The 26,493-nt window shown below is 32.7% G+C and overlaps 3 protein-coding genes across 5 annotated transcripts; 1 reads left to right on the top strand and 2 right to left on the bottom strand.

The window, feature by feature from the left end:
- Positions 1-1,034: 1,034 nt before the first annotated feature.
- LOC144836089 (triosephosphate isomerase-like) lies at positions 1,035-4,811 on the bottom strand. The gene is made up of 6 exons (XM_078691276.1): positions 4,628-4,811; positions 4,147-4,355; positions 3,420-3,552; positions 2,661-2,746; positions 2,464-2,551; positions 1,035-2,093 (listed from the first exon to the last, which is right to left on the bottom strand). The coding sequence occupies exons 1-6, from the start codon at positions 4,740-4,742 to the stop codon at positions 1,975-1,977; spliced, it is 750 nt and encodes a 249-aa protein (XP_078547402.1). The 5' UTR covers positions 4,743-4,811; the 3' UTR covers positions 1,035-1,974.
- Positions 4,812-4,936: 125 nt separating this feature from the next.
- Positions 4,937-14,736, top strand: LOC144858764 (DNA damage-binding protein 2-like). Of its 3 annotated transcripts, none has more exons than XM_078714869.1 (11): positions 4,937-4,979; positions 5,233-5,338; positions 5,989-6,096; positions 7,885-8,076; positions 8,536-8,681; positions 9,069-9,168; positions 10,571-10,748; positions 11,583-11,725; positions 12,255-12,419; positions 12,917-12,962; positions 13,373-14,736. In XM_078714869.1, exons 2-11 carry the CDS (start codon positions 5,243-5,245, stop codon positions 13,636-13,638), a joined length of 1,440 nt encoding a protein of 479 aa, XP_078570995.1. In that variant the 5' UTR covers positions 4,937-4,979; positions 5,233-5,242; the 3' UTR covers positions 13,639-14,736. The 3 variants fall into 3 exon arrangements, with proteins under 3 accessions (XP_078570995.1, XP_078570997.1, XP_078570996.1); XM_078714871.1 differs by lacking the exon at positions 8,536-8,681 and adding an exon at positions 8,336-8,481; XM_078714870.1 differs by lacking the exon at positions 4,937-4,979 and having other exon boundaries at positions 5,133-5,338.
- A 7,922-nt stretch (positions 14,737-22,658) lies between these two features.
- LOC144836088 (uncharacterized) lies at positions 22,659-23,594 on the bottom strand. The gene has a single exon (XM_078691275.1). It carries the CDS (start codon positions 23,550-23,552, stop codon positions 22,758-22,760), a length of 795 nt encoding a protein of 264 aa, XP_078547401.1. The 5' UTR covers positions 23,553-23,594; the 3' UTR covers positions 22,659-22,757.
- Between the last annotated feature and the right edge of the window lie 2,899 nt (positions 23,595-26,493).

Genomic DNA, 26,493 nt, shown 5'->3' with positions numbered 1-26,493 from the left:
TGAAGAAATCAAATGATAATGTGATTTTTGTACTAAATCTATTGTAATGTATTTGATGATCCGATATTGTAAATAATTATTATTTAAAATAATATATAATGGCCTGCTGTTATAATCATTTTTAAATATAGTCAGTTCTTTCAATATGAGACCAAATTCATTTATACAAATTTGTTTTGAGAATTGATTGTAGCAACTTTTTTTTGTCCATTTTGTTAATAATATTTAACCCACTGTGTAATAGAAAAATGCAATTTTATATAAACTAAACAAATAAATTTATTTATCCATTATTATTATTATTATACCAAAATGATCATTGTTAAATCAACTAATAATCCTATCACCGGATGGTTCTATAGTGTAATAGAAGTTGTTCTGATGCATGTTAAGCTATACAATTATATAAATTGTTGATTTTGTGTTGTATTTGTTGAATAAAAACACTCTTGAAACTTTGATTTGATTTGATAATTTTTTTGTACAAATATATGCATGCATGCTATTTCAAAAGGATCTAGGAAATAGCAGAAGCTAGTCAACGTCGTTACGAAAGGTACATTAAAGTTGAAAATGCTTTAAAGATGTATTTTCCCCCAAAAACATGAAAAAAAAAGATTAATTAAATCAGACTATTTTGTAGTTTTAATAAAGTATTCACATCTGGTGCAGGGGTCCCTGGGATTAGCCAGTGAGCGTTCATACCCATTATGCCACTGGTTTTATGTACATTTCGTACCTGCTCCCCTCCCCAGGCTTTACTTCTAGCATCTGATCTATATTAGCTTCCAATGTCACCTACAATGACCTAGGCGATCTAACAACAGGAAGCTGAGCTCTGGAGATCAGAAGGCTTATCTGTATCTGCGACGCCCCTTAAGAGACACTGCATGCCGCGTAGAATATGTGTATAGTACTGCTGGTATTTGTCACAGCCAGACATAAGATCAAAATACTGTTGCGAGTTCCTATCTTGGCAAGGTGAGCTCAGTGTATTGTTAGATCGCCTTGCAAACATAATACAAACATAATAGTACTTTCTAATATTTTTTATTCAACACTCTTTAATTAACATTTCAATATTTCAGCAATGATGATTTAATCAGTTCTCTTTATAATTCTCTTTTAATTCGACATAGTTCAAAGTACTACTGTACTCTTTCTGAAAACACAACATACAAATACATTAAAATATGAGCTACAATGTTATGTTACCTGTATTTGTATTCCACAGAACATGCAGAAATAAGTAATAACTTATTTCTCCATGCTTAAAATGATTACAGGTACACAACTAAAGTTCAGAATATTTTTCGTAAAATAAAAAATAAATTGAGGAAAAATAGGTATGGATAGTTAACTAAAATCAATGATACTATGCTGAAATTATCACAAATATACCTCTTGTCAAGGGTATGTTAAAATTGATAAGAGGAAGTCCAATAATTAGTGATGGAAATCATGTACATTCATAGCCTCTATAATCACAGTATTCCTTAAAGACAGCTGGCACAACAGCCAAACAGCTCAAGATGACATTGCTATGTAATATGTGTTTATATACAATTAATTTACTAACTTTTTAAAACAAACAAGCAAACTGTAATTGCATCCCTGCCAACTGGTACATAGATGATACAGCCATAGGTTCGAACCAAGCCCCTCACTGACATTATTTAGGCAAGTATGGCTGTTAAAACAAATACATGTAATGTACATGCAATAATGTTTCTGTACACATTTTACTTTCTTACTATTGTTATTTGTATCTATAAAGGAATGGCTGCATTTTCTTAAAATAGAAAATCAAATTAAGCTGTTGCACTAAAATCATTAGTATCAGTATGCAATCAATGCTTTTATAAATTAGCGCGGACTAAAATCTAAATGAATAATCTCTGATATTACAATCATTATCTTTTGCACCTTAATTCAATCATAAAACATGCCATAATTTGAAAGATATTAGATGATTTAGCACCTGGCATTGATTATCGTTATAAAGTCTGGTTTAAGTGAAGCGCCACCAACGAGGAATCCATCTACATCAGCTTGTGATCCTAGATTCTGGCAATTCTTTGCATTCACAGATCCTGGAAGATAAAACATTTGTAAAGTGTTATCCTATTTTTTTATATTTCATACGCATCCAACAGCAAGTGACTCGCCAATTACAGGATGGATAAACTATTTAATACTTTATCATGCTTATTACTAAGTCTAACTCATTTGAGGCTTAGGGAGTGGAGTTGAAAGAGATGTTTAATTATATATATATATTAATTCTCATTGGAGAATGATGCTGTAGGCCCCCTTATATTACTCTTTGTTAATTCTATTGAGAGCTCTTAAAACACCTCATTTGGCAGCTTGAAGCTTACTGCTTGTGTTCTAAGGGGAAGTAAAGAAATTGTGTTTAAGTAAAAGAAATAACACGGAAAAAAAACACATCAATATTATTACCTCCATAAATAATACGCGTTGATTGGCTGACAGCAGGATTAATATTTTCCGACATCCATGCACGAAGACGAGCATGTACTTCTTGGGCCTAAAATAAAACAGTTTAATGATTTGTTTATATATATATATATTTTTTTTCAATAGCATATTTAAAAATTAGTCAGATGATTGCTCTGATGTTACTTGTGTTAACATACCTGCTCTGGCGATGCAGTTTTTCCAGTGCCAATCGCCCAGACTGGTTCGTATGCAATCACAACTTTACTCCAGTCGTTTACATTGTCTGAAATTAATTTGTTATTAAACGTTATTACTATAGTATACAGGGCGTTTTGGCCGGGAGACTTCCATAGTTCAGACTACTCTCCCAGCCTAACATCATGCTCTCGGCTTTCGACAGTTTCTCCTGGATTACAAAAATAACTGTATTTTTATGTACCGTTATGTGTTGTTTTCTGCATAAAAATGTAATAAAGAAGCTCAGACACAAGCAAATTTACAATATTTAAGCCATTGTAAGTAAGACAATCTCCAATATTTTTTTTCTGAACTGAAAGGGGATTTCCCTCGCATACAGTAGCCACCACAAGATACCACTTCGCACACTCCTTACCTCTCCTGGTCTCAATAATAAATAAAGGGTGCTGTTTTTTTAACTTCAGATGTTGGCATGTACGCTATAGATGTGCAATCAGTTGTAGCTATTGCAAAAACTTTGTGTCATATATATTGCACATCATCCACTGGAAAGTAAAGCTCTATCTACACTATATAAAACTAGTTTGACAAAAAAAGTATGAGTAAGTGCCCAAATATGGTAGTGATATGTTCAAATATGATAGTGATAAGACATTCATCATCATGTCCATTTTTTGTCACATAAAGTTTGATAGTGTAGGGGTGTCCAAAAGGAGGGGTTCTACAGTATAGCAAAATATATCAAAAACTAGGCCTACTTGCAATGGCTTTCATTTGTTTAAAAACAACTTCCTCTGTCAGACCATTCTCACGTTCTTGTAGCTTTTCTCCGATACACGCAATAACCTTCATTCCCTCGTCTAATGCATGCTTAACTTTCTGCCCAATTAGCTGTAAGAGAAAAAACAACATGTACACATTTTCAACAATAAATTGAAAAGTAAAGAATTTTTGTGTATACCATATTTGGTCATAGTTAGTATTGAATGATTAAATTATTATGCCCATATATAGTCATTACAGAGGAAAAATTCACTAATACTATAGTATAACATAATCCATACATATGGTGGTATCATACATATTCATAATTCAGGTATCCATAGAACTTTTATGAAAGAATTTCTGATTTCAGATCCATATAAACTGGCTGGTCTATGCACCTTAAATTGCTGGTAAACGGAAGCAGTGATGTGGGTTCGATTTGGTTTTGTTTTTTATTCAGTTTTTGTCAAATTTATCAATAGTATTTAGGTTTAAGGGGAATATGTTTCATGGTTTTTACAAGCGCCTTGAGCACTTTAGTGGATATGTGCGCTGTATAAATCTTATTATTATTATTATTATAAACAACTACTGTAAAAAGTGTAATAATTATTAATATTTATTATTAATATCAATAATCATTTGCAAGAATTAAAAGGCTCTGGGGAAAATTTTGCCGCATACAAAATTAAAAATTTCCACCGTTCATCCCGAAATCACCTCATCAGTTTCTCCAAAGACATGTCGTCTCTCCGAATGACCTAAGATGACCCAGTCAACTCCAAGGTCCTTCAACATGGCAGGACTTGTCTCCGCAGTAAATGCACCACTGGCAACCTTATAGCAATTCTGAGCCGATACTTGCATGCCAGACTGCAATCGTTCTTTCACATATGGTAGATAAACCATTGGGGGTGCACACACAACATCTGAATAAAAAATAAAATAATTAAAATAAAATGCAAGAAACTGTTTTAATTTTAGACAATATCATTTTTTTAGAATGCTGTCTGTGATGGACAAGTAGGCATTATCAGGACAAGTCATATATAATTAGATACGCCCATTAAAGTAGGTCTAATCGTTTAGCCTTGGCTAGGCCTAAGCTGTGTCCGTCCAGTCCCGACGACGGTCCCTTTATCTTGCCTGTTGGACCGGCCGGCGAACCTCATCATCCCCTTCACAAAATAATTTTACTTACCGGTGTTTGCAGGAACTTTAGAATCATTTAAAAACTGTAATATACCATTGATAGCTTCTTTACTTCCATTCATTTTCCAATTTCCCCCAACGAAGAATTTACGGTCAGCCGACATTTGAGCGTATTTTTAATTAAACAAAAATAGAACTTGCTCACAAAATAAAAAGAGGCCTGAGACCGAATTTTGCCAAGGTACGTTATAAACTGCGCCCTCTATTTAGTCGAGCAAATCATCAAGCTTGGGGTACGTGGGTGGTACGTACGTATGTTCGTTACGTAACATTTTTTTCAACGAGCCGAGGTCGCATTGTTTTGAGGCAGCAGCGTCGCGTGGGTGCTTTTGAAAAATTATGTGAGTACTGTATTATTTATTGAGTTCTTTTATCATTTGTTGTTGATTAATTATCAGATCCGTTATTATTGTAAATGTAGGTGTTGATATGTGCCTTATCATTTGTTCCTGCATCATTATTATTTACTGTTTTTTTTATAAATAATTTATTGACAATGTATGTTGGATGGCATGGAAAATAGTGAATGAAAAGGGGTGTGTGTTGACCTGTATTGTATGTTAAACCCCCATACCTATATTCTGTGTCTTTTAGCTAGATTATCATGGCACCTGGTGGGAAAACAAGGAAATCATCAAGGAAACAAGTGGACCTAAAAACCAAGAAAGAGTTAACTAAGAAACATGAAATCGAATTAAAGGTAAATGATAACACTGAATTATCAATCATCGCCCTTTACGCTAGCTACATTTTTTTCCTCGGATTGATCTTTTTGTAATATTTTTTGTAATTAATGTACAGTACTACTATATTTCTTTATTTTTTCATTTTAGCTAGACACATATTATTACAATAATAATAATTTCTGATAAACAGAAAATGCTTTACTTATCTTTAACACCAATAAAATATACAGTATACAAAATGTATGACAAATGCAATCTAACAACAGAACACTGAGCTCGCCTTGCCAAGATAGAACTCGCTCACAACAACATTCCCTTGATCTTATGTCTGGCTGCAACATACCATGCATACAGTGTACTATGATAGGTGCATATTCTCTGCGGCGCGCAGACACTGATCTTGTCGCAGCCACAGATAAACCTTGATCTCTGGAGCTCAGTAAATATATTGAACTTGGTATAAAACCAATAAAACTTTCAGTAGATACTGAAAATGTGTCTCATTGGGCACTCCATAAGAATTCCCTCCATAGCTGTGACCTGTGTGAATTACAACCAGAATGGGAATGTTATCTTTCAAAGTAGAAAAGCTGGAGAACAACTTTTTATAAAATTCTTTCAATGATACTACTACTAGGTTTAAAAGGTTCTTTTTTCCCACCAGATTCAAGGAAATACCAAGAAACCAATAATCAGGTGGCAGAATAAGAATGTTTTACACACATTGTATCAATATCAGGCTGGGTGTTGTACAACCAACAACATTAAACAGGTATGTGTCCAAAAACATGAAAATGAATGTCTTAAAGTGGAGCTACACTCAGACTTTCTCAGCTTATATTATGTTTAAGTATGTTTAATTGAAAGTGATTACATACAAAAAACAGGGAAGATATGGCAATATTTTCCAAAAACTAATTTCTAAAAAATCGGTCAGAAAATAGTGTTTTTTACTACATTACACTTTTTCAGTAACTTAGGGGTTATTAGTTTACAATACGTCGCAAAACGTGTTACACTTAGCGACTGACGCGTTTTAGTCGCCGGTGAACGCGTTGGTGAAATGTCTCCCCTTTGGTAAATTATGTGTTGGAAAATGGCGAATCAATTTTATATCAGGGAGTTGTAAAATAATTTTTACAACTCCCTGTTTATACACACAATTAATACGATTTGTTTAGGCCCAAGTAATATTTCCGATAAAAATGTCAGCATAATTTACATGTAACATCATGATTTGCACTGTACAACAACAGCATAATAATCTTAATCAAATTGCTTATTAATTTTAAGCTAGGCCTAGCTAAATCGTCTGCTCAGCCTAGCTAGCTAGGCTTGAATTCATGTCTAGGTTGGACTGTAGTCATGGGTTCGAAAATGCTTGGTCGTTTCGTCCCATTTATCATTCCTGGGTTTTCTCGCACATTAAGAATTGTGAAACACAAAATTCTCTTCAAAACAAGACTGGTATTGCTCAGAATAGTAACGGATGTGGAAGCTTATGTCTGACTGAAAAGCAACTATTCAGGCACCCAATCATGGCTCATGGGTAGGCCGAGAGGGATCCGGCCGAGATTGGGTGCCAGAACAAACTTCACTGCTGTAAGGCTATCAGGCAGCCAGCTAGAGGCCAAGCAGCATCGTTACATACCTAGACTCTAGTAGGCCTAGGCCTAGCTTTATTGAATATATAGCCACGTCTTTCTCAAATCTCGTTAAATTTGACATTTTAGTAATAATCTTATAATCACTTATTACACTGTGAAACATGATAGGGTCACATCCAGAATGTTTTAATATACTTTTCACCCGTCAAAAATAACATCGCGACAATAACAGATCGCCAGCAGCTGCAGTGTGAAAAATGTCGTGAGAAATGTCACGTGATCATACTCCCTAGCAAAGTAAAAAACCCAATTGGACCCAACGGGGGAAAGTGTCTATTTACGCGAAATTGCGCAATGTATACGCAATAACAATACCAGAAATAAAAAGATCTGGAAAAATTACATATAAAAACATTTTATATTTTTTTTTAAGTGAAGAAATTAATTTTTTAGGAATATTCAAATATACCCCCCTTTTGCATGTAAAAGAATAGGAAATTACAAGGTATCCCCCCAAAACGCAAAAAGGCGTGATTTTCAAGAAAATCATACTCATTGAAAAAATTTTCAAAAAAATATGAAGTATGAGGGATGATATTTTTAAAGAATAGTTGAAATGTATGAAAAATAGCAATTTTCTGGGTGGAGCTCCACTTTAAATCCCCAATTAAATCACTAATTATCTTGAAACTTAAAGATCAATCAATACAAATTTGTTTCATCGTAAAGAAATGCAACGCTTATTCTTCTGTTGTCGCTTCTCATTTTTCATCCTGGGGTTGTAAAAAACAAAAACAATTTCATCAAAAATATGTCATAACAATCGCTGCCTTACCTAAAATATATTTTAGAGTTAACAAATCATTTTTTTTTACTTGATTTTGGATCTTTTTGACCTTTAACCCAAAAAATTTAAAATACTAATTATGTTAAAATAATGTTTTGAATTACAGGCAATCATCAAACCCTTTCAAGAGAAACTAGCAACGTATAGGATATTACGAACATCCAGTCCATTTGACAGAAGAGTAACGTCAATGGCGTGGCATCCAACAAAACCGACCACAATGTGTGTAGCGTCCAAGAGTGGCGATTTTCTTTTGTGGGATTATGAAAAGTTGGACCACTCCCAGTTTGTTCGTGGAGTAAGTATAATAAAAAAAAATGTTGATTGCTTATTTTAAAATTGTAAAACTCTTTTTTATTAATGACCAGAATAATGTACAACAGTTTATGCATACGGATTGTTTGTGTGTGGTACAGAAAGTGGAGATACAGTACAGTACATATTATTTTAGTCGGTCGTACAATATATCTTTAAAGTTATCTGATTAAGGTTTTTTCCACAACTCTAAGTTTTCATTGAGGAAACTTTTCAAATTTAAAACATTATTTGTAATTTAGCTGGGAAAGGGATGCAGCATCCCAGCAATGAAGTTTGACATTGATGACCCCAATTTTATTTACACGACAACATGTGACGGTTTGGTTCTGCGACAGGATTTTGAAGGGCGCTCGCAACAAGTTTTTGTGAACACTAATGATTTGGCGTAAGTTGGTTCTAGTTATACTTGTGGTAATTATTGATGTTTAATTCTCTGCAGTTGGGTAAAGGTGGTAGTATTCCTGCTTTGAAATTTGACATAGACTCACCAGATCACATCTACACAGTATCTGTAGACGGATTGGTTCTACGTCAAGATTTTGAAGGTCGCTCAAGACAAGTCTTTTTCAATACTAATGATTGGTCGTAAGTTTCTAATGGCAAGAGAGAAACGTTTGTAAAGAATGAATTCCTTGCCATTGGCATCAGTACCTATGACAAACTGTACTTCTGTAAACTGGATTCAGCCAGCTGTGTTCAGGACATTGATTTTGTAAACTGGATTCAGCCAGCTACTGTGTTCAGAACTTTATTTCTGTAAACTGGATTCAGACAGCTACTTGTTCAGAACTTAATTCTTTACAATGGATTCAGCCAGCTGTGTTCAGAAAATGTTAATTCTGTAAACTGGATTCAGTCACCTGTGTTCAGAACTTTACTATGTAAACTGGACTCAACCAGCTGTGCTGTTATTTTCTGTGATTAATTAAATTTGATATAATAATTGATATCTTTTTTTTTTGTGTGTTCCAGATTTTGGTTTTGCAGTCTTGATGTCAGCTTCAAAGCTAATCTTGTTGTAGCTGGCGACAATGTTGGCAAAGTCTGCTTGTTCACACGACAAGGAGAGAAGGTACTTTTTTATGCTTTTAAAACTGATAAAGTTTCTCATTTCACTGTTGAGCTTAGAAACAAACAGTGTGTCAAATATTGTGGTATGATTTCAAGATTCTGTATTTGGTCTAAGAATGGAGGAGTTTCCTTCATTGTCTAAGTTCCAAGATTAAGATACCAGCTACAATTGCATCATTTGTTTATTTAGATAAAACAAAGAAATTCTTCATTAGGCCATTGACAATGGCCTATTGATATTACACATAAACTTTATTTCTGCCTTATTAAACACTTATTTTTGCTGGTGTAAATACATTAAATTTCCATGTTTCAAAGTTCTAAAATGAATTTGTGCTATACTTTCATGAAAAGTCAATTGTAAATGTATGATTATTGCTGGTTGTGTTCTGGATGCAATTTTATTTAAAAATGTATAGTGATGATATTTCAGTTTTCAGTAATTATCTTATCCCTGTTGATTTTAACTATTCTATTTTTAAATAAAATGTGGTAACAGGGAGTTTGTGTCTCACATAATAAGATAACCAACAAAAATAGAGATACTTGTTTTGTATTACAGTATGTATATGAATACAGTACAGTAATAATACTGTATATATTTACATCGATGCCACTGAATAACAGATAAAGAAATTACAAACATTAGTTCTAATAAATAATAACAATACGATTAAGCGCTCAGAAACTGAGAGTAATAGAACAGAATAAAAGAGAAGAAAGGCATACAATTTAATATTCTGGCCCATTTTGAAGACACAGAGAAATCAAGATAACTTTGTTCACCCAAAAACATAGCATACAAGCAAACAAGCTAATAATTATAGGCCTACTTGTAAAATGCAAGCATTTTGTTAAGTAATATAGGAACAAAAACATGCTTTGTTTCCAATTCCATTGTTAAAACTCTTTTAGAAACCTAAAAACAAAAGGTTTTTGTCTTCTGTCCTGAGTTTGGTGTAACCAGGGAAGAGTTAAATTACATTGTTGTAATTGTAATTTAACTCTTCCCTGGTGTAACCTGTTACTTTTTAAAATCTTTTGAAAACCAACTCTTGACTTATTTCTTAAAGCAGAACTCTTATCAATTCCGACATTGTTATGGTAGTATATGATAACAATGTTTTAATAATTTTGTCACCATTTCAAGTGTCTTATGAAAATAAAATTGAATTGAACAAGTTAGAATATAACAATTAATAATAAAAACAATAGTATTATCCTAAAGCTCTGTCCATATATGGGCACATCACATTTTGTTGTCACATAACATTTTATAGTATAGACAGAGCTTAAGAATCACAATTTTGGCAGAAAGGACTTGTTTCCTTTCCTCACTTGCCACAATAATATTTTTGTGTATTTCTTTGATTTATTATGTAGTAATGTATTATTTAACAAAGGTTTTGACTGATCGTCTGCACAAAGCAAAGGTTACACATTGCGAGTTCAATCCTTCTTGTGATTGGTTATTAGCAACTGCGTCTGTTGACAAAACTGTGAAATTATGGGATGTCAGGATGATGAAAGACAGCAAAAGTTTTGTGCACTGCTTGCCACATGAGAAACCTATTAATTCTGGTAAGTTCTTTTAATGAACTTTTCCATCTAATTAGATGATCAGAAACAAAAAGGGGCCTATAATTTTAAAGGGTAGATTTAATGAACTAGCTGGATTTTTTTATACGAAGTTGCTGCATTTACACCTTGGAGTAGATATAATCCCCAGGCTATATCTACCCCTATATAGCGCCCCCTATTTCTTTTGATGAAAAACTGATGTGTGATGGCTGAATGGGCAGTGTGTGGGTCTCGCAACGTCATGCTGTAGCGTTAGGCTAGAGTCCAAAACGCATTGGTATCTTCTTTTTTTTTTTGCTCACAATCTTCTTTATTGACCATCATCTTTTCTCACCATTTTCCTAGTAGTAGATGTATGTTTTTTCTTAGGTTACAAGGGCCCGGAACAGGGGGTTGTCTCAATAGGCGTAGATATAGCATGTGGATTGCATTTACATAACGTAAACGTAGCCACTGCGTTTTTTATATTGAAAACGATTAGTAGAACTGGCACATTTAGCAGGCGATCACTCAAAATGGAAACCTTTGCAGTTATTTGGGAGCCTTGATACGTGGCGGCCACAAACCAATCTGTTAATTGCAATGTGCCATTCCAACCTTTCTCTTGACAAAAATTCTAATGACGCCTTAATATAATAATAGTAAATATGATGAGCAGCACAAATTTAGAAGTTCTGTTCACTTTTGTAAAAACTTATCTTATTACTATTATTGAGTTTACCACAAGTTTCTACTTCAAGTCAATATTTCATATTTTCAGGAAAATTAACTGTTTTTGGATAATTGTTTAGCTAATAAAGTACTTAAATACAATAATTTTTTGTTTTACTCTAGCTTATTTTAGCCCTGATGGTTCTAGACTACTGACCACTGACCAACACGTTGACATTAGGATATATTCAGGTCCTTATTGGTCAGACACCTACAACACTATTGTTCATCCGCATCGATTCTATCAGCATATTACGCCATTTAAGGTAAGTACGCCTACTGCATACCAGAAATGGATATGATATAAAAACAAATATGGTTCATGAAATTATTGCTTTTTATATTTATTTTATGTTTTACAGTTTTAAATTTACAGAACAGAAACAGCCAGTTTATAGATTACATCTTCTAATCTACTCATATGTCTTCTAGGCTGTGGACATTAAGCTTAATTATTATTGATCAGTGGTGAATCCAGGAGTGAGAGCCTATCAATTTGAACCTATTTTCTGCATTTTATTTTTCACCATTTAAGAGTGCCCCTTACGAAGAAACACAATTTCTAAATTTCTTTCCTACTATTTTTTTTTCAACATTCTAAAAATACTGTACTCGGAGGTCTAACATCCTGTGTCCATTGTCACTCTACCAAGTTTTTTGTTAGCCTAAACACAAATTTACTGCAGTCATCCTCAAATCTAAGATGGTTGTTCATGACTCAATAAGAACTACACTAAACCAATATTTCCAGAAAACATGACAGTTTTAATGTGAATATTCTCATTAATTGTACAGGCTACATGGCATCCAGTGCATGATATTATTGTTATTGGTCGATACCCAGATTCAAGTTTCCCTGGTTACCGAGATGGAGAGTGTCGTACTGTTGACATGTTTAATGCCAATACTGGCAAAATCATTTGCCAATTGCTGGATCCTAGTGCATCTGGGATTATTTCGGTAAGAGGATAGACATTAGACAGGCTTAGGTCGACACAGGTCAACATGAGCGTTCCAAGCAACTGACCGCAACTTAAAGTAGCACACAGATGGCCAAAATATTTCGACATTTTGCATAGTTGAGTTGTTTTCAGTTGAATATAAATTTTGAAACGTGTTACATTTGCAGGTTGCAAAATCATGACAAGTTGCAATCAGCTTAATGGAATCATAGTATTTTTATTTCTGTTCAATTGCTTAAAAGTTGATATAAATGCTCTTGCATAACTAGTTCCTTTCAGTTGAGCTCTGTGTCAACCTAGCATAGCATTTCCACAGCATTGGTTTTGTTGTGGATCTTGGTGAGCAAAGATCTGCATTTAATATACAACCAATCAACGAAAAAGAAACACTTTATTACTTAAAATTTTAAAATTGGATGGAATTTAGTGGTGGTTAGGAAGCAAAATAAAAGTTTTTGCATAGACTAACCTTATTGTAACAACTTGTTTCTACAGTTAAACATGTTTAATCCCAAGACGGATGCATTGGTCTCTGCAATGGGTAAGTTTTCTGAAATCAATAATCTCTATTTTATTACTTGTTTAAAGTATTTTCCAGCGAAAAACCAATTTAGTCAATTTACCAATAGATTTCCAATTCATTTGTTAATAATAACAAACCTTCAAGAGAGTAAATTTAGATCTAGATTTTTTATTTAATTCAGGCGAAACATAAAACATAAGTGACACAGAAATATATATATAAACACATCAGGCAAAGAACATTAATTCTAAACCGCCTGGTGATATACTGAAGTTTAATTAATTAATTTGAAACGATATATATATATAAAACATATTGAACTGAAAGTTTTAAAACAAATTTTTAAAAGGAATTGACAATTACTGATTTGAAACTAACATTTTTCATATACATTTCATTTTTATTTATTTTTTTTTATTTACCTAAAGGATATCACATTCTAGTGTGGACAGGAGATGAAGAAGCTTTTGAGAAACGACAAAAAGTTATGGAATCGTTACGAGCAAACAGCTCCAACATCGGTGGCCCATCAACGTATAGAAGACCGAGACGAAGAAGAGATAATAATGATGAGGATGATGATAATGACGATGTTTCTTCAATGAAAAAGAAAATCAAAAAGCCTAGACAAAGTAAAGCTAAAGAGGAAAAAGAAAACCAGAAAGTTAAAATCAAAGGAAAGAAATCAAAGTAATAAAGTTACTTTAAAGCTCTGTCTACACTATCAAACTAGTTTGACAAAAAAGTGTGATATGCCCAAATATGGTAGTGATATGACATCATCATGTCCATATATGGGCACATCACATTTTTTTTGTTACTTAAAATTTGATAGTGTAGAAGACAGAGCGTAATTAAATTTAAAACCAAAGATAAAAGACTTGAAAGAAAGGTAAAAAAATGTGTATTCTGTGTGAATACTTTTATATTTTATCGCATGGAAAACGTTTGTCCAGTATTACACTTGTTAAAAAATGTACAATATGTGTTTGTCATATGAACAAACAATTTGATGCTTATTTTTCTTCCATTTTAACTATTATATTGTAACTATTGACATTTTAATGTAAAAAAATGTATAAAATTAAGATATTTCAAGCATAATATTCTTAGACAAGAATAAGTTAGCTGATACTGTATATATATTTTTAAATAAATTTTTATACTGTCGTGCACTACACACCATTTGTTCGACATTCATATAAAAGACAAACACATATCTATGTGAGAATGTTCATTATTAATTTTAAAAATATTGTTTTATTCATACAATACAAATGTAGATTTGCTATTTGTTGGTACTGTGTTTATATTGTGTTTTAGTAAAGGGGGAAATATTAATAACAAAACTGCTATTGTAAACAAAAATTGGTATGAAAAAGACTTTGTTTTATGATCTTAAAATTGTGACTGTGATTTTAATATGTGTTTATTTTTATTATACAGTAATGTAAGATTTTGTATTGTTGTGTATTGTAAGTACAGTATTAGTACATGTTTTAGTTCATAAATGATTGACAAGTTTTTACAATGAAAATTTATGCAAAGCCAACTCTTCTCTAATAAAAGCACATGGTATTGAAACTTTAAATGGAAAACCACCGATATCGGTAGCTACGAATTGAACATTTTAAAATTCAGAATTTAATGCTTCATTTAAAGTCAATAGGCCTCTAAATCCCTTTGGCATGGACTGTAAAACTTTCGGAACGTCGTTATACTAGGCAGGCCTAGGCAAAACCGGCGGATCTTTTTGGCTTTTTTTTCATAAATAAAGATAAATATATCGATATTTTTGTTTTCAATCTTTGTTGATTTTTAAATTGTGTTTTTGTTGTATAAAACATCCTACTTGGCATCACATATTCATGTAATGGAAATAAAAATTGGATAAGGCCTATAATATTTCACCGTCTGTAGCTAATAACATGCTTAAAGCTCAGGTACAGGGATGAATTTTAAATATAATATCTGGTTAATTGTACAAAAATCAAATATTTGTAATAGAAATCAAGACGAAAAAACATGAATTTCCCTTAAAATGGTCAAATACAAAATTTGGCAAAATTCTGCTATAAAAAAACAGGAAGACTTTTTTTCAGTAGTTAGGTAGTTTAACCTAATGTAATAACATGTCTGAACAACAAAACAAACAAACTCCCTAGAAGGTGAAAAACGATGGTGGATATACGGTGGATAATTTTTGCTGTAGCATGAACATAACACTCTGAAGTTGAATAAAAATACTAGAAATGTAAAATTCAAGTTATATTACCTATATTTAGCCATTTGATAACATTTTTTACCACACAGTTTATTTTTCATAGTTTTTTAAAAATGCCTCTCTATTTACAACATTTGTGTACAAAAGAATAGAGATTTTATTGTGTAATTTCAACTATCTGATAAGAAATTGCTTATTTTCAACAAGCTGGTGTAACACAAATAAAATTCAAAAAATTAGGGGAAATTATAGATCGATAATTATTGGAATGTATGATCAATAGAATTTTTTTCCCGCACCTGGCCTTTAAAGCATTGTCTACACTATAAAACTTTATGTGACAAAAAAGTGTGATGTGCCCAAATAATGGTAGTGATAATTATGGTTGATATGGTGAACATTAACATCATATCCAAAGTTTACCAAAATCGGACATCGGGAAGTGGGTTAATTAGCATACATTCAAAATGGCCGCCATTTGCTATTTTAAAGCCCCATATCTCCTTAAAGATATATTGTCCCCCTAAAAATATATTTTTTGTTGAATATGTTATTTTAATGTCACATAATAGTTATTCACTCTCACAAAAAATTGGGTCTGAAAAAAATTTATTTACCTGAGAAAAATGTAATTTAAAGCAAAAAATGGTCAAATTGTCTGGAAGACAATGAGTTTTTGGGTAATTTAACTGTTTATTTTGTCTTTTTATAGGTGAAATCATTTTTTTCCTCCGTTTTTTTTCTTATGGAAGTGAACAACTTCATTAAAACCCTTTTACGGCCAATAGTTTTTGAGATTATAGGAATGTGTACTACCAGTACAGGTCAACGGTCAATAAAAAGATTTTAAGTAATTTTCTTGAAAAAGTTCTCATTAGACTGAATTTGAGCCCTATTTAAAGTTTGTCCAACTGTTAGTTACGAAGTTATATCATATGTAGGTCAAAGGTAAAAAATGCCAAAAATCATACTTCCGACAATTTTTGGACAAACTTTTCCATTAGAACGAATATTAATATGCATCTTCCAAATAATTTGAAACTAAAATTATTTCATTTAATCTAAGCGTTGCAAAGATATGACCATTTTGTTTTAATGGGTCAAAATATTCAAATTGAGGTCAGAGGTCAAATTTGAATTTTAGAAATTTGACAACATGGGTTTTTATAACCAGCATGATTCAAATATTTATAAAACACAATGTTTACACTTTCTTTTGTTTCATGATCTGCACACGAAGGCACTTTTTTTGACATAGGGAACTGGACTATCACTGTGCCCAAGTATACCAAAATGACTATAGTCGAGAACAGTGTTAAACTGCATCGTGTACTTGTGTTATTTGTTGTATATTGTTAAGTTTATCTTATTCTTTATCACTGTGCTCAAGTATACCAAAATGACTATATATAATATATATATAATTTTTGGTGAAAGTTAATAACCATTATGATACTTCAAAATGACCCACTTTTTTTCGAAATGTTTTTTTTTTTTTTTTTTTGGAATTAGTCAAAGGGACAATACATCTTTAAGCGAAATGAACACTTTCAGATACGCCCTGCCTATATTCCGGACGAGTTTAATAAAGGTATTTGTATGTGATAGGCCAACTGAAGAAAACTGAAGGAATTAACCCACTTTAAATGTTACCAACACAACATGCATCTTTACTGTACCCTTTTTAAAATTACCGCCAGTACATGACTAATTCAAATTATACAACAGCTCTATTATCTTACTTCCTCACCCTATGTTAACCATTGTATTATTATATCCGAAACATAACACCTATTGTCTTATACTTCAACCATTGTAAACCATTTGTTCTCATCACAAACTAATTCACCATATCATTTTTATTTATTATTTATTCATTTTATATTATATGTATATTAATATATAACAATTCTAGCGATATACCAAATATTGTGAAATTATATACTCTATTGTCTTATACTACCCCATTGTTAACCAATGTTATCATCACGACTGACTGGACCTTCTCCTTAACTACTCTCGTCTTAAGTGACGAGTTTAAATCTAGTTAAATTTCTATTTTATCAGGTTTTTGTACTTTTATTTTATTGTATAAAACGTCCTACTTGGCGATATCGCAGATGGATGCAATGGAAATAACAATCGAATAAGGTCTATACAACATTTCACTGTCTGTAGCTAATAACACGTTTTATACTCAGTATTTATGACTATTATTATTCGATAGAATTAGAAATATAATGGACAATGAATGTTAGAGTGTAGATAGAATTAGGCTGGCGCCATCCGAGTTGAACGTTTTTCACAACAAATATTCTTTAGGCCTATTCTTTCTAAATTGTCTTTCTAAATACCACATATACATTATAAAAAGACGTTTTTCACAACACATATTTCTTTTTTAAATGCCACATTGTAGGCCCTACTACAAAAAGGCAAGCTTCCACCAGACTAGAACCTATCTCCCAAACAATATTTGAATAGGGAGAGATTAGTGGGTTTGAATATGTAATAAATTGGCTAAAAGCTAAAATGTATTACCTAAATTTACCCTTTGTACGCATGGTCTCACTTTTCGTACGCATGGTCTCTCTTTTCGTACGCATGGTCTCTCTTTTCGTGGGGGAATGGGGTGGGGGTGACATTTACGGTGCAAAAAGCGAAATTGAAAGTTTTGTATCTTGGCCTCAGTAGCAGCACGAAATGGTGTTTCAAATATGTTTTCCCAATTTTCTGGCGTAATATTGAAATTTAAGCCCCATTTGTCATATACTATTGGAGGTTTAATAATATCGATAATTAACAAAGGGTACATTAAACGTGACAAATTAATTGGGCTACATTATAGAAAATATGATCGGAATCATTAAAAGGGATATTGTGATCAAATTGCTTCCACTGATTGGGTATAGCAGTTAATATTCCATAAAATGTGATAAAAGGAAACTTAAAAAGATTATATCTATTCAAAAGCATGTCATATGATAATGCTTCCCCATAATGAAGAAAAAGATCTTTAATATAAGCATGGAGAACTTATTTCTCCATGATATAAGTAATTCCCACTTCGTATAACCTGTGATGATAAACAGGTACATTGTGTATTCTATTATTTGTATTGTTCCAGATAATTTGGTTACCGAAGTTATCTTGTGGTTCTGCATAAGTTGCCTTACTCCAAGCAATATACAGATATCTTTAATAAATTTGTTATCAACATTTTTGACATCCTTTATATGTAAATTACACCGAAAGATAAGGTATTTTGTTTTGCGCTCAAGTTCAATGTGAACGTACGTCTAGGGGAATCCCCGAAAAAAGCAAACGTTGTGCGAGACAGCAAATTGAATGCTTATTATAGCTCTACCTATATTTATTTAAATTTGTTGAGGAAATTAAATATATCAATAGAAATATGTGATATTGATACAGTTGAGTAGCCTACGTATCGGCTGGTAGCCCTAGAAAAAAATAATAATCAGATGCTATAATGTAAACCACAGTACAACCATAGATATTTTTTTTTCATCTCATTTATTCAATTTCAATTTCTCTTACATCATGATTCCCAATCCAGTTTACAAGGATGACGTCGACTCATTGTCTTGTGGCCCTTACCAAATTAAGGAAGCTTATTATCAAGATGCTCAACGTGAAGGAGAGAACCTAGGCACAGCTAATATTTTTTTAATTTTAATAATGCAATTTATTCTATGTGATGTTAACATTTTGTTAATATTAATATCCAAGGCAATTATTTTTTGCAAAAGGCAGAGAAAAAACAGACGATACAAAGAGAACCTCTGTTTATTCAAATTTCAGAGACGTCTATTTTTTCCATATTCCACGTATTAAACGAGCTGACGTATTTTTTGTTACCGAATATTATGTTAAACTCATTTTTTTCAAAAATGGACACAAGCCCTTTGAATTACAGTACTTAATATAAATATGCATATATTATGCGTGGTTAGTGTAAGAGTACACACTGTATTAGTTCGTAAGTTATATTATATGTATTTATTCTTTTTTTTTCTTCTTTGTGATAATATTTGTTTTGATTTAAAGGGTCTTACGACTACAGACACTTAATTGTCTCTGTAAAATCCCTGTAATAATATAAATATTTATATTGCTGAATAAATGTAAATGAACAATGAAAAAAGAAATGTGCGCTGTGTCCAAATAGGGTAATGATATGCCAAAATAAAATATGGTAGTGATATGACATCATCATGTCCATATATGGGCATATCACATTTTTTGTCACATAACGTTTAATAGTGTAGACAGAGCTTTACGGCGAATGACAGACGTATGTTTTACCCAATTGGCAGCTACCAAAATACATGCCCGCCCACTATATTTATATAATACATCAGAAAGGGTTTATAAGGCAGTAGCCGTCTTCTTCTCAAGACGCATGACCGTCATTGACGTGTTGTTGGGTGTTTACTCGAGATCCACGTTTATACAATGCTTTTCACCTTTATATATAACTTGTTTGATTTAAATGCTATGGTATTAATTAAAAGGAAAAACAATTTAAAGTATCCTGTAACTATCTTTAATGTTCTACTTCAATCAATTTTAAATCATATTATTGCTACCTAAGCAAAGTTAGTTTATGTAGTTACATTTATTCTTGTATAAATATGAGGTATAGCTTGATTAAAAACAATTAATTCATGCAAATATAATTATAATCACAATTGGGTTTGCGTTTTTCATTTATTTTGGTCATTCAATTGTTTCTCTCTGTTGTTGGAAGCAAAAATGTTGGCGAACTCAATCGGATCTCTAATTAATAGACCTACGTCGAATTAATGTTTAACGTTTTTCGATCACGTATTCATTTGCAGAAACCGGCGTTGTTCCGGAAAACTGTATGAAATGTATTTGCCAAGTCGAATCAAACTGTGCGATTCCCAATCCAGTTTGCAGGAACGACGTCGGCTCATTGTCTTGTGGCCCTTACCAAATTAAGAACAATTATTATCAAGATGCTCAACGGGAAGGAGAGAACCTAGGCCCAGGTAATTTTTTAAATTTTAATCATGTAATTTATTGTATGTGATGTTAAAATTTTGTGCATAACTATATCCAAGGCAATTATTTTTTTCAAAAGGCAGAGAAAAAACACACGATACAAAGAGAACCTGTGTTTTTTTTTTCAAATTTCAGAGGCTAGGCGTTTTTTTTTACCGAATATATGACGTTTTTTACATAAAAGTAGTTGGCCAACCTTCAAATATTGAGAAATTAATCATATTAAAAAGCATGTTTACACACTGATTCATATTGTTATACGGGTCCGCGTTCTTAATTAAAAAACTATTTATTTATAATGCAAAAAGTATAAACAAAATGAAGAGATTATGGGGAGATGGTGGAAAAAAAGTGGAATTATTATCAATGTAAACTATTCTTTCGTACAAAACACCCTAACATGTTTATTTTTAAGATGTCCCTCGGATGATATAATTTTCTGTTTTCTTTTTAGACTGGAAAAGTTGCACAGGGACGTATGATTGTAGTGAGCGATGCGTTCAAGGGTACATGGCTCGTTATGCAATTAAAAGCCGTATTGGTTACGATCCCACATGCCAGGACTTTGCACGTATCCACAACGGAGGTCCTAACGGATATAAAAAAGAAAGCACTGAAGGATACTGGCAGAAAGTTAAAAAATGTCTTAATAATTAACCAGTCAAATCGTACATGAATTAATATGATTTTAGTGGACTCTTGCCACAAATTAGTTACCATTTAAACTGTATGTAAAATGTTTAAATAGATATTAAAGCAAATAGAAGAATAGAAAAATTATGAAATTTTACATTTATAGGAAATCCGGGGTTTACAATTTCTTAGACATTTTTTTTCTTTTATAGTTTATGTAAGCAAAATAAGTGTTGTTAATGTTATTGAATGAAGATAACAAAGCAGACTCGTCTGCTTCCAATGGGTTTGAGCTCAAGGTCTACGCAATATAAAGGCACATAGCGCGCTGCAAGTAATTTGGCAAATCACGATTAGTCAACTCATTGTTGCTTTGCGTCCAAGTGAAATTAAACCAAGCTTTCGTTGCAAAGGTTATATTTCAACTCGGCTGTCGCCTCGTTGATATATAACCTTTCATCACTCACCAAATGCCATTATTTGTACCATTACACGAATATTAAATAGGTGGCGCTGTTGTATTTCAAAAGCAATAGTATTACAAAAATATTTTCTAAACGCGAACAGATTTTTGTTTTCGTACACGAAAAAAATACTAGTAAACGATCGTTTAATAGTGCGTACTATTGCACGCCATGTGACCCACAATCGTCCAATCAAATGACAGGAATTTATTTAGGTGTTATATAAAAATATATATTGGACGTTTTTCACAATAAATATTTCTTTTTCTTTCTAAATTGTTTTTCTAAAGACCACATTACACTACAAAAAGACGTCTTTCACAACAAATATTTCTTTTTAATTATGCTTTCCGAATTTTAGCAACAGGTAAAAAAAAAATACTGAACAACTAGGGTATTTCAAAACTAGACCCGAGATCCAACTCGAAAGGGGAGACCTTATAGGAAAAGGGAGATTCTGTTTACTAAAAGGGAGACCCTAATATTTAAATGGGAGACGCTAATTTATGAAAATGAAGACCCTAATGTACGAATATGGAGACCTAATATATGAAAAGAGAGACCGTAATACGAAAAGGGAGACCCTAAAATACGAAAGGAGAGACCATAATATATATATATATATATATAAACACAAGAGGCAAAGAACATTAATTCTAAACCGCCCGGTGATATACTGAAATTTAATTAATTAATTTGAAACGATATATATATATATATGAATGGGAAGACCCTAATATTCGAAAGAGAAGACCATACTTTAAACAACATTTCTGCCCAACAGTTTTTTTCGTACGCATGGTCTCCCTTTCGTACTTCTCAATTTTCGAATAATAAGGTCTCCGTTTCATATTGGGTCTCTTGTTTTGTCTCCATAGTTTCGAAATATCCGAAGAGATATACATTTGGCATGTATGGCAAACATTAAAAGTAAACTAAACTAACAGAATGTCTTTTTCGTAAGAATAAGCGGTACATGTAGTTGCTGCTACATGAAATAAAAATGGACCAGAGAATCAGAAATAAAAGATAATGAATAACATTTCTTGGACATGATTTATAATCTTTAGGCCTACTATATTTAAACATGGAGCCCAGGGCGGTATGCGATATACGTAAGAATTGAACTACACTTCGCTAATGCAAACGCTTTCTGTTAAGCCGTCTGTGTAGTCAAATGGATTAGACTATGGACTTTCGACTTATTGGGTTCAAAACCCATGAGCAACTTATTTTTACTTTATAGTGAGAGAGGGATTATTTAGAGGATTAGGTTTAGTTATATTTAGGAAGCAGTTCGGTTATATTTCACATAAGGGGTCTCCAAGTTATGTACGAAACAAAAAATCGCCCCCGAGACGTCCAAACCTTACATTTTATTTTTTATTTTATTTCTAAGTTAAGAGTAGGTCTTTGCGGATGCTAATGGTAATTCATCATTAACTAACAACATGCATTAAGCTTTTCATAATATGGCATTGATATCTGGACATACTCTTGTACAATTTTAGGTAACTCCTCAATTGAGGGAATAGGTTTTGATAGCTCTTTTTTAAAACCACCCGCTGTTAAACTGTTGGAAAGCCAATTATAAATAGGCTCTATATCCCAAATTGACTGGGCCAGGTTCCACTCTACACTTGGCTTCCTGTCCCAGCTTAGTAAACCATCGTTATACTCAAACCCAACAGCTTTACAATATTTTTGTAGAACTTGTTTAGGATTTTTGAGCAAATCGTCTGCATTTACAACAAATGGTTTCTTGTCGTTTTCATTTTCAAGGTAGCAGTATAGTTCCCAAAGCTCTTGATAGCCTAAGCCTTCTGGAAGCCAACGAGAAAGCTCGCCATCCACGTCATCTGCACCGGTAGATACCATTACATTGTAATAAGACAGGAATGATTTGATTGGATGTCGTATAAGAAAGGAGTGTTTGTAGCCTTTAGCAATTTTGTCATACCGTTTATGAACGGCGTAACCCATGTCTTTTACAAAGACACATTTATTCTCTAGTGATTTATCTTCCAGACTTGCTTTCACTTTGTCATAAGTATACTCCAATTCAGCAGGAGAATTATCCATTGAGAAAAGACGTCCTTCCGGGCCGTAGTGATCTGCGCAACCGTATGGTTCATAATATATTGCTACATTATGAATACTTTCCATGCTTCTGGTAAAAGCGGTAGACAGGGATCTTGGAACTGCCCAAAGAAAAACGTGATTTCTTGATGACGTCATGGTTTTCTACGTTTCAAAATAAAATAAGATAAATCTTTATTGTCATAAACACAATATTTTTACAGGTAATGTTAAAAAGTTACTGTAAAACATCTAGACCCGCAGAAATTCGCATTATATACGGTACATATCAAAATACAAAACTTTGGAAAAAAGACATATTGATATTGAATTAGTTTTACATTTTTAAAGAACGGCGACCAGATTTGAGTACATGCTTATCATTTTTAAAGGGTCATAAATATTTCCATTATTTCTTATAGGCTTGTTTTTAGGCCTAATATTATGTCAACAACAAAACGTTACTTATGTTTTCAATAGTCATAACAGTAACCTAACTTGTATTGGTCTTCTAAAAACGTAGCCTGTGGTATGCGATGAATATAAAGTCATTTGGTTGCACTCGCGCACAGTGATAACAAATATGATTTAGTTTAGCACTGTGCGCTACCAAACCCATTTCGGTTGCACTCACGCACAGAGATAATAAATAGGATTAAGTTTTGCACTGTGCGCTACTATACCAATTTTGGTTGCACTCGCGCACAGTGATAATAAATAGGATTTAGTTTAGCACTGTGCGCTACCATACCTTTTTTGGTACTACTTGAGCACAGTGATAATAAATATGATTTACTTTAGCACTGTGCGCTACAATACCCATTTTGGTTGCACTCGCGCACAGTGATAATAAATAGGATTTAGTTTAGCACTGTTCGCTACCATACCCTTTTTGGTACTACTTGAACGCGCAAAATGGGTTTGGTAGCGCACAGTGCTAAACTGTGGTCGCGAACAGTGATAATATATAGGATCTAGTTTAGCACTGTGCGTTACTATACCTCGTTTGATTGCACTCGCGCACGGTGATAATTAATATGATGTATTTTAGCACACTGTGCGCAACTTTACCCATTTTGGTTGCACTCGCGCACAGTGATAATACATAAGATCTAGTTTAGCACTGTGCGCTGCTATACCCATTGTGGTTGCACTCGCGCACAGTGGTAATAAATAGGTTTAATTTTAGCACTGTGCGCCACCAAACCCATTTTGGTTGCACTCGCGCACAGTGATAACAAATATGATTTAGTTTAGCACTGTGCGCTACGATACCCATTTTGGTTGCACTCGCGCACAGAGATAATAAATAGGATTAAGTTTTGCACTGTGCGCTACTATACCAATTTTGGTTGCACTCGCGCACAGTGATAATAAATAGGATTTAGTTTAGCACTGTGCGCTACCATACCTTTTTTGGTACTACTTGAGCACAGTGATTATAAATATGATTTACTTTAGCACTGTGTGCTACAATACCCATTTTGATTGCACTCGCGCACGGTGATAATAAATAGGATGTATTTTAGCACACTGTGCGCAACTTTACCAATTTTGGTTGCACTCGCGCACAGTGATAATACATAGGATCTAGTTTAGCACTGTGCGCTGCTATACCCATTGTGGTTGCACTCGCGCACAGTGGTAATGAATAGGTTTAATTTTAGCACTGTGCGCGACCAAACCCATTTTGGTTGCACTCGCGCACAGTGATAACAAATATGATTTTTTTTTTTTTTTTTTTTTTTAGATTTCTTTCTTTATTCATCCAAAAAAAATACATAAACATGACATTATAATATAAAACATTAAAATAATTGGATAAAAAGGAAGAAGAGAAAAGGCAACTGCATGCCTATTTAGTTTAGCACTGTGCACTACCAAACCCATTTCGGTTGCACTCGCGCACAGAGATAATAAATAAGATTAAGTTTTGCACTGTGCGCTACTATACCAATTTTGGTTGCACTCGCGCACAGTGATAATAAATAGGATTTATCAATCAATCAATCAATCAAATAAACATTTATTTCGTTCATATTCATATTTGAGTAAAACATTATAATTTCTGATATTTTATATATAAATATTTTTTTTTTAGAGATATAATACAGTAAATCATAATGTATAAAAAAAGGTGATTCAGTTATATAAAAAATGAAAGAGGCAATAAAACCCAAGAAAGTATCGATCAATTGGAAACAAAAATCCAATTGAAAACTTGTATGTTGGGAAGCCATGTAAGAAAATTATATACTTATATATATAAATGTAAACATATAACTACACATACACATAAAGATCAACAGACACACACACACACACACACCAACAGTAAAGGAAGCAATTTAGAAAAAGTTTCTAAAGTTAAGACATATTACAAAATAGAGAAAACAATTAGTTATAATTTGAAATAAGATATTCTTTAAGTTTAAAAGAGAACATTTTGCTAGAAGACGATGATGAAATTTCGGGAGATAGATTATTGAATAGTTTAGAACCACTATAGCGAATGTTATGTTTCATTTTAGTTAGTTTAGGTTGAGGAAGATGAAGGTCCCGTGATGCTCTTGTGTTATACGAATGGATTTCAGAGTTAGTTAAAAAATTACAGGAAAAGTTAGAAGGCAGTTTGGAATTAATATGTTCATAGACGAAAATGCATTGTTGGAGTTTATTAATATCGTGCACAGTTAAGAGTTTAAGGTTATAAAAAAGGATATTAGTATGGGCAAGACGTGAGTTACCCGAGATAAGACGAACAGCTTTCTTTTGAAGGACGTGTATTTTATTAAGATTTGAGGAGTAATTATTGGCCCATACAATGTTACAGTAACTAATAAAAGGCAGAATAAAGGAACAGTAAATATTGCGTAAAATTTGAGACGGTAAAAAGGAAGAAAGACGATAAAGTATGCCAATGTTTTTAGAAATTTTTAATTCAATTTCTTTTATATGATTTTTAAAATTTAGCTCTTGGTCAATTAAAACACCTAAAAATTTGGTTTGCTTAACATGGGGAATTACTTGATGACCAATCAGAAATTTATGAGACTCGTCGGTCAGTTTTTGATGACGTATTCCCAACAACATAAAGTTG

Source organism: Antedon bifida, chromosome 2 (assembly GCF_963402885.1).
Source record: "Antedon bifida chromosome 2, ecAntBifi1.1, whole genome shotgun sequence".
NCBI classification, from domain to species: Eukaryota; Metazoa; Echinodermata; class Crinoidea; order Comatulida; family Antedonidae; genus Antedon; species Antedon bifida.
Note: the sequence above shows the minus strand (reverse complement) of the source record. Positions and strands in the feature narration are given on the sequence as shown.